At 42.8% G+C, this 13711-nt stretch overlaps 1 protein-coding gene across 2 annotated transcripts in view; it reads left to right on the top strand.

The window, feature by feature from the left end:
• The window catches only part of LOC133619222 (uncharacterized), a 34737-nt gene extending 23739 nt beyond the window's left edge, over window positions 1-10998 (top strand). For both annotated transcript variants that reach the window (XM_072915422.1, XM_061980160.2), the window contains one exon: window positions 9219-10998. In XM_072915422.1, coding sequence (XP_072771523.1) covers window positions 9219-10474 — 1256 coding nt within the window. In that variant the 3' untranslated portion in view covers window positions 10475-10998. The remainder of the gene's footprint in view (window positions 1-9218) is intronic.
• Window positions 10999-13711: the final 2713 nt, after the last annotated feature.

Below are 13711 nucleotides of genomic sequence, written 5' to 3'. Positions count from 1 at the left end.
GTTTTTACAATATGCACGGAAAGTAGCCAGCTTTTCTTGAAAGTCTTTAGGCAGTTGCTGTGAAATAGTAGTCCGTGTGCGGATGGAGAGATTGCGTCTTTTCATGAACCGGAAACCTGTCGCTTAGTAGGAGCCATTTTGTGGTCTTTACAGATGTAAACACACAAAGGAAATGAAACGTAATATCCGCGCCCCTTCTTCTTCTTCTACGCGGGCGGGTGGTTGCTTACAGTAGAAGAAGAAGCGCTTCCTGTTCTATGGGGGCGGGTGCTTACCTTGGCGGTTGCTTGCGTAGAAGAAGAAGCACTTCCTCTTCTACGGGGAAAAAAGATGGCGGCTGTTTACCGTAGTTGCGAGACCGAAACTTTATGAAAATGAATCTTAATATTAATCCATATATAAAGCGCACCGGGTTATAAGCCGCACTGTCAGCTTTTGAGTAAATTTGTGGTTTTTAGGTGCGACTAATAGTGCGGAAAATACGGTAATCGCAGGGTATCCCACAGAGTGCCAAAATACATGTGGTCATCATGATGTCATCGCCTAATTTGCATAATTTGCTGGTTGTGGAAGCCGAGCGGGCACGAAGAGAGGGTGAAACGTAGGAGCAGACGTGGGCGAGAGAGTCGTGTGTGTGAGAAAAGTCGGGAAGAGGAGAGCGCAAACCTCCGCCATGGTGTGTTGTCAGTGCTGTTGGTCAAAGATATCCTTCTCACCAGGGGAAAACTTTTTTTTCTTGGAGTTGCACATGTTTCACACACCAGACATGACTAAAGTTCAACACTAAGACAAATATTGACTCAACTGAACTCAGTCAGGTCATCTTGTTGCTTTGACCGAGCTTAGTAGAGTCAATTTATAGTGTCAAGTATATCACCCCACCTCTGGGGCTGAGGTTGCTGAGGTAGTTAAAAAGCTCCTCGGTGGCAAGGCCCCGGGGGTAGATGAGATCCGCCCGGAGTTCCTTAAGGCTCTGGATGCTGTGGGGCTGTCTTGGTTGACAAGACTCTGCAGCATCGCGTGGACATCGGGGGCGGTACCACTGGATTGGCAGACCGGGGTGGTGGTTCCTCTCTTTAAGAAGGGGAACCGGAGGGTGTGTTCTAACTATCGTGGGATCACACTCCTCAGCCTTCCCGGTAAGGTCTATTCAGGTGTACTGGAGAGGAGGCTACGCCGGATAGTCGAACCTCGGATTCAGGAGGAACAGTGTGGTTTTCGTCCTGGTCGTGGAACTGTGGACCAGCTCTATACTCTCGGCAGGGTCCTTGAGGGTGCATGGGAGTTTGCCCAACCAGTCTACATGTGCTTTGTGGACTTGGAGAAGGCATTCGACCGTGTCCCTCAGGAAGTCCTGTGGGGAGTGCTCAGAGAGTACGGGGTATCGGACTGTCTGATTGTGGCAGTCCGCTCCCTGTATGATCAGTGCCAGAGCTTGGTCCGCATTGCCGGTAGTAAGTCGGACACGTTTCCAGTGAGGGTTGGACTCTGCCAAGGCTGCCCTTTGTCACCCATTCTGTTCATAACTTTTATGGACAGAATTTCTAGGCGCAGTCAAGGCGTTGAGGGGATCTGGTTTGGTGGCTGCAGGATTAGGTTTCTGCTTTTTGCAGATGATGTGGTCCTGATGGCTTCATCTGGCCAGGATCTTCAGCTCTCACTGGATCGGTTCGCAGCTGAGTGTGAAGCGACTGGGATGAGAATCAGCACCTCCAAGTCCGAGTCCATGGTTCTCGCCCGGAAAAGGGTGGAGTGCCATCTCCGGGTTGGGGAGGAGATCTTGCCCCAAGTGGAGGAGTTCAAGTACCTCGGAGTCTTGTTCACGAGTGAGGGAAGAGTGGATCGTGAGATCGACAGGCGGATCGGTGCGGCGTCTTCAGTAATGCGGACGCTGTATCGATCCGTTGTGGTGAAGAAGGAGCTGAGCCGGAAGGCAAAGCTCTCAATTTACCGGTCGATCTACGTTCCCATCCTCACCTATGGTCATGAGCTTTGGGTTATGACCGAAAGGACAAGATCACGGGTACAAGCGGCCGGGAGGAGCTCAAAGTAAAGCCGCTGCTCCTCCACATCGAGAGGAGCCAGATGAGGTGGTTCGGGCATCTGGTCAGGATGCCACCCGAACGCCTCCCTAGGGAGGTGTTTAGGGCACGTCCGACCGGTAGGAGGCCGCGGGGAAGACCCAGGACACGTTGGGAAGACTATGTCTCCCGGCTGGCCTGGGAACGCCTCGGGGTCCCACAGGAAGAGCTGGACGAAGTGGCTGGAAAGAGGGAAGTCTGGGCTTCCCTGCTTAGGCTGCTGCCCCCGCGCCTCGACCTCGGATAAGCGGAAGAAGATGGATGGATGGATGGAAGTGTATCACATGAGTTGATGGAACATTCAGTCGGATGTAAGAGGAACTTGAAAATATTAGTTGAGGCAACTTTTAAAGTATGTCGGTTCCATATATTGTATCAAGTTCCTACAACTGCAACTGGCTCAGAATAGAACAAATGTGCTACTTTAAAAACAATATTTTGGTCCAATAATAATTGCTGCATGAAATATATTAATTTCCATACTTGGATAAGAATAACAGACCAAATGAGATGTTACACATAACTTTCTGGCATTAAAACTGCAAGAAATTCTTCTTCTCTGGTTACTCTATGTTCACGCTCTGCACTTATTTTATAACACTTTGTTAAGCATTTCTTTCAAATTCCTTTATTTAAAGGGGAACATTATCACAATTTCAGAAGGGTTAAAACCATTAAAAATCAGTTCCCAGTGGCTTATTTAATTTTTCAAAGTTTTTTTCAAAATTTTACCCATCACGCAATATCCCTAAAAAAAAGCTTCAAAGTGCCTGATTTTAACCATCGTTATATACACCCGTCCATTTTCCTGTGACGTCACATAGTGAAGCCAACACAAACAAACATGGCGGATAGAACAGCAAGGTAGCGACATTAGCTCAGATTCAGACTCGGATTTCAGCGGCTTAAACGAAATTGAAGAAGAAACTGAAGCTATTGAGCCATATCGGTTTGAACCGTATGCAAGCGAAACCGACGAAAACGACACGACAGCCAGCGACACGGGAGAAAGCGAGGACGAATTCGGCGATCGCCTTCTAACCAACGATTGGTATGTGTTTGTTTTTAAGTGTTGTATTGTTTTTATGCTAAATTATTGATAAACACAGTTTGTGTATAATAATTTACGTAAAACCGCGAGTAATGAATAAAGTTTTCATCAATTAATATATTCTGTAGACATACCCTCATCCGCTCTCTTTTCCTGAAAGCTGATCTGTCCAGTTTTGGAGTTGATGTCAGCAGGCCAGGGAAGCTAAGGTCGATATTCTTCTCTTGATCACCTTCGGTGGCATAAGGGACGGTGTGAGCCAAGACATCCAGGGGGTTTAGCTCGCTCGTCTGCGGGAACAAACTGCCGCCATTGCTTGCCGTGCTACCGAGGTCCTTTGTCCCCGAATAGCTCACACACTCCGGCAGATTCAATGGGGGTCTGGCGGCAGATTTCTTTGACTTTATGGTTGGAAATGCATCTGCTTTGAGTGTCGCAGGATATCCACACATTCTTGCCATCTCTGTCGTAGCATAGCTTTCGTCGGTAAAGTGTGCGGAACAAACGTCCAATTTCTTGCCACTTTGGCATCTTTGGGCCACTGGTGCAACTTGAATCCATCCCTGTTGGTGTTGTTACACCCTCCGACAACACACCAACGAGGCATGATGTCTCCAAGGTACGGAAAACAGTCGAAAAAACGGAAAATAACAGAGCTGATTTGACTCGGTGTTTGACAAAATGGCGGATTGCTTCCCGATGTGACGTCATCGCTCCGAGAGCGAATATTAGAAAGGCGTTTAATTCGCCAAAATTCACCCATTTAGAGTTCGGAAATCGGTTAAAAAAATATATGGTCTTTTTTCTGCAACATCAAGGTATATATTGACGCTTACATAGGTCTGGTGATAATGTTCCCCTTTAAAGAAGTTATAGTTAAGTGTTTTGTGGTTTAAATTATTATTATTTTTCCATGGTTATGTTAACATTTCCTATGTCATGATCTGTTACCCAGGTCATGGCAAGATTTATGTTTGGTAGTTTTAGTCTGTTTCCTGGCGCACCCTCTTTCCCAGTTTGCTGTTGGTTTCCATGGGCACTGATTCTCCTCATCCGTCTTTTTTTTTTTTGTCCTGTCCAGCTTCTCAGGCATATCATATAGTTGATGTAGATCAGGGGTGCTCACACTTTTTCTGCAGGCGAGCTACTTTTCAATTAATCAAGTCGTGGGGATCTACCTCATTCATATATATCATTTACATTTACTTATTTATGAAATATATGTTTTTGTTAACAAGTTAAAGGTGTTTAATGATAATACAAGCATGTTTAACACATATAGTTAATATTGTTAAAAAATTAAAGGTATTTAATGATAATACAAGCATGTTTAACACATATAGTTAATATTGTTAACAAGTTAAAGGTGTTTAATGATAATACAAGCATGTTTAACACATAGTTAATATTGTTAATAAATTAAGGGCGTTTAATGATAATACAAGTATGTTTAATACATATAGTTAATATTGTTAACAAGTTAAAGGTGTTTAATGATAATGCAAGCATGTTTAACACATATAGTTAATATTGTTAACAAGTTAAAGGTGTTTAATGATAATACAAGCATGTTTAACATAGTTAATATTGTTAATAAATTAAAGGTGTTTAAAGATAATACAAGCATGTTTAACACATATAGTTAATATTGTTAACAAGTTAAAGGTGTTTAATGATAATACAAGCATGTTTAACACATATAGTTAATATTGTTAACAAGTTAAAGGTGTTTAAAGATAATACAAGCATGTTTAACACATAGTTAATAGTGTTAATAAGTTAAAGGTGTTTAAAGATAATACAAGCATGTTTAACACATATAGATTCCTTTCTTTCATGAAGACAAGAATATAAGTTGGTGTATTACCTGATTCTGATGACTTGCATTGATTGGAATCAGACAGTGGTGCTGATAACGTCCGCATTTTCGAATGGAGGAGAAAAAAAGTCCTCCTTTCTGTCAATACCACATGAAAGTGGTTGGTTTTTGGCATCTTCTTTGTCCAGCTTCCGTACTCCTTTGTATACACTTTACAAGAAATACATTGTCGGCAAACTCCGTAGCTTGCTAGCTTGTGCACGCCAGCTTTCTGAGAGTCTTATTTTGTTAGCGCAACTGTGCAGTCGGTCTTTGGAGTTTTGACGACAGGTACGGCGCCAGAGTCTGTTGAAATAAAGTGTTTCTCGCCTTCCTGTCGGTCATTTTAATGAGCTGGCAGCAGCCAGCGTCATCTCAGAAGACCCTCGGGTGCCGTGAATGTCAATCAAGTGACGAAAGTGACGTCATAGTGAAGATTTATGATCGCTCATTTGTAGGACTATTTTTTTAATGCCTGGCTGGTGATCGACTGGCACACCCTCCGAGATCGACCGGTAGCTCGCGGTCGACGTAATGAGCACCCCTGATGTAGATGCTCATGTCGGCTGTTCACATTTACTTTACAAAAGAGAAGTGTGGGATACTTCTCTTCTTGCCTTATTTGTATTTGACTTTATTAAATGTATTTATGTTATCATTTGGTGCAGCCGGGCCGGAGCAGGAGGGAAAGGGAAAAAAAGGAAGACAGAGGGGGAAATTGTGGGGACAAGAGGGGGATAAGACAGAGAGACAAAAACAACAACAACAATAGAGCGACATCAGCAAATAGGATAAGTACAGATATGATGGTAAAAGTGATAGCAAATAAGCAGTTAGCGAAATAAATAATAATAATACAGAAATGACAATGAGCATTATTACACTACAAATGGATCAATACAAATACCAATAGAAATAGCGCTATTGATAATGCACAATACCAATAATGTACCTCTATTATCAACAATACAGTTGTTCAAATGCAACAATACATATACCGTATTTTCCGCACTATAAGGATTATTAGCCGCACCTTCAATGAATGGCATATTTCATAACTTTGTCCACCAATAAGCCGCCCCGGACTATAAGCCGCGCCTACGCTGCGCTAAAGGGAATGTCAAAAAAACAGTCAGATAGGTCAGTCAAACTTTAATAATATATTAAAAACCAGCGTTCTAACAACTCTGTTCACTCCCAAAATGTACGCAAATGTGCAATCACAAACATAGTAAAATTCAAAATAGTGCAGAGCAATAGCAACATAATGTTGCTCGAACGTTAATGTCACAACACACAAAATAAACATAGCGCTCACTTTCTGAAGTTATTCTTCATTCGTAAATCCTTCGTCTTCGGTGTCCGAAGTGAAAAGTTGGGCAAATTTATGATCCACTGGCAGATGTTGGCGTCGTCTGGCGCTGCCTCCTCGTCTTAGTGAAGGTGTGTTCGCCTTCTGTCTTCCATTGTTCCCACGCAGTTAGCAGTCTAGCTTCGAATGCCCTGTTGACACCAATATCTAGCGGCTGGAGGTCTTTTGTCAATCCACCCGGAATGACGGCGAGTATTGAATTAAGCGCGTAAGCGTGTCTCTCAATGTGCTGTTATGAGCTAGCAAATATAACAACTACACTACCCAGCATGCAACGATAGTTACGAGCATGCGCGGTAGCCCTGAGAAGCGTTGTTGTATGCTGGCAGTTAGAATGTGGTTATGAGCACGCTGTGAGTAAACGTTGAGAACTCAGTTAACACGCCTCGTCTGCATTATTTATAATTAGACAGACAACACACTTAATAGGAGCCATTTTGGGGTCTTTACATAAACACACAAATGGAAATGAAACGTCACATATCCCAGCATGCACCGCGCGCTTCTTCTACGGGGAAAAAAGATGGCGGCTGTTTACCGTAGTTGCGAGACCTAAACTTTATGAAAATGAATCTTAATATTTATCCATATATAAAGCGCACCGGGTTATAAGGCGCACTGTCAGCTTTTGAGAAAATTTGTGGTTTTTAGGTGCGCCTTATAGTGCGGAAAATACGGTACGTAATGATAACTAGAGATACGAAAGAAAGCAGAAAAATGGAGGGGAAGAAAGAGAAGCAACCTATATTCACCTTGTAGATTGTTATAGTAACAATGGGTTAAGCTTTATCAATGTGCCATGTGTTACCCAGTTTACCCTAGGGCAGGGGTCGGCAACCCAAAATGTTGAAAGAGCCATATTGGACCAAAAATACAAAAACAAATCTGTCTGGAGCCGCAAAAAATTAAAAGCCATATTACATAGAGATAGTGTGTTATGAGATATAAATTGAATTAAGAGGACTTAAAGGAAACTAAATGAGCTCAAATATAGCTACAAATGAGGCATAATGATGCAATATGTACATATAGCTAGCCTAAATAGCATGTTAGCATCAATTAGCTTGCAGTCATGCAGTGACCAAATATGTCTGATTAGCACTCCACACAAGTCAATAACATCAACAAAACTCACCTTTGTGTATTCATGCCCAACCTTAAAAGTTTGGTGGACAAAATGAGACAGAAAAAGAAGTGGCATAAAACACGTCCTAGAAAGTCGGAGAAAGTTATGCATGTAAACAAACTACGGTGAGTTCAAGGACCGCCAAAATTAGTAGGACAAAACGGCGCTCGCCAAATATTTGAATCAGTGAAGCATGTTTAATATAAACAGTGTGCTTTATAACAATTAGGGAGGTTTGTGTCATATTTGTCCTCCTACAGAAACCATATCAAAACAAAAAATATTTTTTTTTTCCCCCTCATCTTTTTCCATTTTTCATACATTTTTGAAAAAGCTCCAGGGAGCCACTAGGGCAGCGCTAAAGAGCCGCATGCCGCGGGTTGCCGACCCCAGCCCTAGGGCAACAACGTTAATTTATGTTTGATGAAACGTGATTATGTGCATGAGTGTATGTACCGTATTTTCCGCACCATAAGGCACCCTGGGTTATAAGCCGCGCCTTCAATGAACGGCATATTTCAAAACTTTGTCCACCTATAAGCCGCCCCGTGTTGAAAGCCGCATCTAACTGCGCTAAAGGAATGTCAAAAAAACTGTCAGATAGGTCAGTCAAACTTTAATAATATATTAAAAACCAGCGTTCTAACAACTCTGTTCACTCCCAAAATGTACGCAAATGTGCAATCACAAACATACGTATATCAACATGGACAGAGCTGCGTGAAAAAAGCCACCCGGCCTCTTCGCGTAAACTTAAACTTACCTTAACCACTCGCTCATCTTTTCTTCATCCATCCCTTCGAGTTAGCTTTTATGATGACGCCGGCTGGAAAGGTCTCTTTTGGCAAGGTCTTCCTTTTGAATATCACCATGGGTGGAAGTTTCTGGCCATTAGCATGGCAAGCTAGAACCACAGTGAAGGATGACTTCTCATTCCCTGTGGTGCGAATATTCACCGTACGTGCTCCCGTTGTATCCACAGTGCGGTTCACAGGAATATCAGTTGCTGTGAAATAGTAATCTGTGTGCGGACGGAGAGATTGCGTCTTTTCATGAACCGGATCCCTGTCGCTTAGTAGGAGCCATTTTGTGGTCTTTACAGATGTAAACACACAAAGGAAATGAAACGTACGGTAATATCCGCGCGCTTTTTCTTCTTCTACGCGGGCGGGTGGTTGCTTACAGTAGAAGAAGAAGCGCTTCCTGTTCTATGGGGGCGGGTGCTTACCTTGGCGGTTGCTTGCGTAGAAGAAGAAGCGCTTCCTGTTCTACCGGGAAAAAAGATGGCGGCTGTTTACCGAAGTTGCGAGACCGAAACTTTATGAAAATGAATCTTAATATTAATCCATATATAAAGCGCACCGGGTTATAAGCCGCACTGTCAGCTTTTGAGAAAATTTGTGTTTTTTAGGTGCGGCTAATAGTGCGGAAAATACGGTAAGTATTGTTGACGTTTTTTGAATGCATTTTTAAAGTGATTTAAAGGTAGAATTAGCTGCATTGCTAGCCACCTAGAACGAGACCATTTTTATATGTTAGAAACCGGGAAAACATTTTTTATTTTCTTGTCTCTCATGAGAGACACTGATCCATCATTCTGGCAAGGCACTAAATGAATGTCCATGAAACACTACACACACATGCAGTACATAGAAGAAAGTGTGGAGCGAGTTCAAGGACAAAACATCTCATGGATCATGTCTGAACTAAAGTGTGTTTGTGTCCTGCAGACGTCCAGCAGCTGATTGGTCATTCAGAAGAACTTCCACCTGGTGTGCAGAAGCAAGCGTGTCCATGGCCTTCCCACATTAAAGAGGAAGAGGAGGAATTCTGGATAACGCAGGGAAGTGATCTCACCAAGTTGCCACTGACTGTTGTCTCTGTGAAGACTGAAGATGATGAAGAGAAACCACTCATTCGCCATCCAGAAGAACTTCCACCTCAGCCGCGGGGCGAGGGCTCCGCTTTGAAGCAAGAGCGTCCATGGCCCCCCCACATTAAAGAGGAAGAGGAAGAACTCTGGATAACGGAGGAAGATGATCTCACCAAGCTACCACTGACTATTGTCTCTGTGAAGACTGAAGATGATGAAGAGAAACCACAGTTTGACAACCTTTTAGCTCCACTATCAGATAATGAGGCCGAAGACGACGATGAAGAAGCTTTGAGCAGCGATACAGACTGTGAAGGTGATATGAGGACTCACACTGACAAGAAACATTTCAGCTGCTCAGTTTGTGCTAAAAGCTTTAATCATAAGAACACTTTGACTGTGCACATGAGAACACACACAGGAGAAAAACCATTTAACTGTACAGTTTGCGGCAGAAATTTTTCTCATAAGAACACTTTGACTGCACACATGAGAACGCACACAGGAGAAAAACCATTTAACTGTACAGTTTGCGGCAGAAATTTTTCTCAAAAGAGCAAGTTGACAGAACACCAGAGAACACACACAGGAGAGAAACCATTCAATTGTTCGGTTTGTGGCAAAACATTTTCTTGTAATAGCTATTTGACTGGACACATGAGAACGCACACAGGGGAGAAACCGTTTAATTGTTTGCTTTGTGGGAAAGTTTTCTCTTATAAGGTCTCTGTTAGAGCACACATGAGAACGCACACAGGAGAGAAGCCGTTTAATTGTTCGCTTTGTGGTAAAACATTTTCTCGAAAGGCCAATTTGACAGAACACCGGAGAACACACACAGGAGAGAAACCATTTATTTGTTCGGTTTGCGGCAAAACATTTTCTCGTAATAGATTTTTGACCGGACACATGAGAACGCACACAGGGGAGAAACCATTTAATTGTTCAGTTTGCGGTCAACAGTTTTCTCTTAAGGGCCAGTTGCCAGCACACATGAGAACTCACACCGGGGAAAAGCCGTTTAATTGTTCAGTTTGTGGTAAAAGTTTTTCTCTAAAGCAATCTTTGACTCGACACATGAGAGTTCACGCAGGAGAAATGCCTGTTAAGTAAACTTACATTAAACTTTGTTAGTGCTAACATTTTGACGCCAAACTATCTAAAAGGATCTATACATCGTGTGCATTTTAAGTCGTTACATTCTGAGATAATCTGTTGAAGCAAACTGAGCATGAATTTGATTTTTTTCTGACAGCCACTACACAACTTGCATTGTTAAGAGAACAACATGGATGGGGTTTCCCCTCACCTTTCTTATGGATTACAGAAGTGTACGTCAAAGATCATGAACTGGTGTTTGTGTTGTGAGAATGAGAGTGTGAGAATACACTGCAGGCCAAAGTGGCCCAAAACTGATTTTTTATTTTTTTATCTGATTTTTTTCCCACCTGACTGTTTACACTGCAAGTGAAATGAGATTTTTATCAGACTCCACTGTAAACGCCAATATGGCTTCAACTTCACTTGCATGCACAGTGCAACAAAGTGAAAACAAAAGAAGTTAACCGGGAGGAAGTTGCCACTACTACAAAATAAAATAAAAGTTAATAAATAGTTTCTTAACGTGAAAATAGATTAAAGTGATATAATATATGAATGGATGTATATAGTGTGCCATGTTTGGGAGCGTTTTAATCTTTTAATGGTTGCTAGAGGAGACATCAGCGTGGATCTACGGAAGCTTTATTTTTCAACTCACAGCATCAATTCCGGTCCTTCAACAATCGCTATTTCTTTGGAATCAAAATATATATTAATATACCGTATTTTCCGCACTATTAGCCGCACCTAAAAACCACAAATTTACTCAAAAGCTGACAGTGCGGCTTATAACCCGGTGCGCTTTATATATGGATCAATATTAAGATTCATTTTCATAAAGTTTCGGTCTCGCAACTACGGTAAACAGCCGCCATCTTTTTTCCCCGTAGAAGAGGAAGTGCTTCTTCTTCTACGCAAGCAACCGCCAAGGTAAGCACCCGCCCCCATAGAACAGGAAGCGCTTCTTCTTCTACTGTAAGCAACCACCCGCCCGCGTAGAAGAAGAAGAAGAAGCGCGGATATTACGTTTCAACTCCTTTGTGTGTTTACATCTGTAAAGACCACAAAATGGCTCCTACTAAGCGACAGGTTTCCGGTTCATGAAAAGACGCAATCTCTCCATCCGCACACGGACTACTATTTCACAGCAACTGCCTAAAGACTTTCAAGAAAAGCTGGCTACTTTCCGTGCATATTGTAAAAACAAGATAGCTGAAAAAAAGATCCGGCCAGAGAACATTATCAACATGGACGAGGTTCCACTGACTTTTGATATTCCTGTGAACCGCACTGTGGATACAACGGGAGCACGTACGGTGAATATTCGCACCACAGGGAATGAGAAGTCATCCTTCACTGTGGTTCTAGCTTGCCATGCTAATGGCCAGAAACTTCCACCCATGGTGATATTCAAAAGGAAGACCTTGCCAAAAGAGACCTTTCCAGCCGGCGTCATCATAAAAGCTAACTCGAAGGGATGGATGGATGAAGAAAAGATGAGCGAGTGGTTAAGGTAAGTTTACGCGAAGAGGCCGGGTGGCTTTTTTCACGCAGCTCCGTCCATGTTGATATACGACTCCATGCGCGCCCACATCACGCTGGTTTTTAATATATTATTAAAGTTTGACTGACCTATCTGACTGTTTTTTTGACATTCCTTTAGCGCAGTTAGATGCGGCTTATAACACGGGGCGGCTTATAGGTGGACAAAGTTTTGAAATATGCCGTTCATTGAAGGCGCGGCTTATAACCCAGGGCGGCTTATGGTGCGGAAAATACGGTATTACATATATATATTGACTAATCATGCATCGAAAATGTGGTCGTCTTAACCCTTGTGTGGTGTTCGGGTCTGTGGGACCCGTTTTCATTTTTTACTAAAAGAAAAATTATACAATTAATAAATGTTTCAAACTGAGACTCACTGACTTTGGCTCATTTTCTGTGAAGAACATATATCAGAATACATATTTAATGACCACACACCATACACCCCACCTACACATTTATATTACATATAAGATGTCCGGGTCCACTAATAGAAGTGTGGAAATTGATGTTTCGGGGTCGCGGGGGGCGCTGGAGCCTATCTCAGCTACACTCGGGCGGAAGACGGGGTACACCCTGGACAAGTTGCCACCTCATCGCAGGGCCAACACAGATAGACGAACAACATTCACACTCACATTCACACACTAGGGCCAATTTAGTGTTGCCAATCAACCTATCCCCAGGTGCATGTCTTTGGAGGTGGGAGGAAGCCGGAGTGCCCGGAGGGAACCTACGCAGTCACGGGTAGGACATGCAAACTCCACACAGAAAGATTCTGAGCCCGGGATTGAACCCAAGACTACTCAGGACCTTCGTATTGTGAGCATACTTGCCAACCCTCCCGGATTTTCCGGGAGACTCCCGAAATTCAGCGCCTCTCCCGAAAACCTCCCGGGACACATTTTCTCCCGAAAATCTCCCGAAATTCAGGTGGACCTGGAGGCCACGCCCCCTCCAGGTCCGCATGGAGCAATGTTGTTGTAATATATTGAGTTGGAGGCAATAAACAGTTGAGGGGATGAAGGATGTCTCTTTACTGTAGACTTCAGAATAGACTCTACACACTTGACGTCAGGTGCGCAACACCACCTAAATCGTCGGCCATCCAAAAAGTAACCACAGTACGCTATAGCCAACATTCACCAGGAGATGGCAACAGACAAACATAGATCACTCTATTACATTCCAGTCTCTCCATGTTTTCTCGCCATGGTAACATGTGATCCACATGCACTGTGCGCTGTCTCTGTCCCTCTTGATATATATATACTCCTCCCCTCTTAGCCACGCCCCCAACCACGCCCCCGCCCCACCCCGACCACGCCCCCCCACCTCCCGAAATCGGAGGTCTCAAGGTTGGCAAGTATGATTGTGAGGCAGATGCACTAACCCCCCTGCCACCGTGCTGCCTTTCTTTTATTATATATATATATATATATATATATATATATATATATATATATATATATATATATAAGAAATACTTGACGAAATACTAAGTCAAGTATTTCATATCTATCTATATATATATACTCAATATATATATATATATATATATATATATATATATGCTTGACTTTCAGTGAATTCTAGCTATAAATATATATTATTGTTTTATATATATATTTATATATATATATATATATCCCTCCCGGGACAAATTTTTTCCCGAAATTCAGGCGGAGCTGGAGGCCACGC

Source organism: Nerophis lumbriciformis, linkage group LG20, assembly GCF_033978685.3.
Source record: "Nerophis lumbriciformis linkage group LG20, RoL_Nlum_v2.1, whole genome shotgun sequence".
NCBI classification, from domain to species: domain Eukaryota; kingdom Metazoa; phylum Chordata; class Actinopteri; order Syngnathiformes; family Syngnathidae; genus Nerophis; species Nerophis lumbriciformis.
Note: the sequence above shows the minus strand (reverse complement) of the source record. Positions and strands in the feature narration are given on the sequence as shown.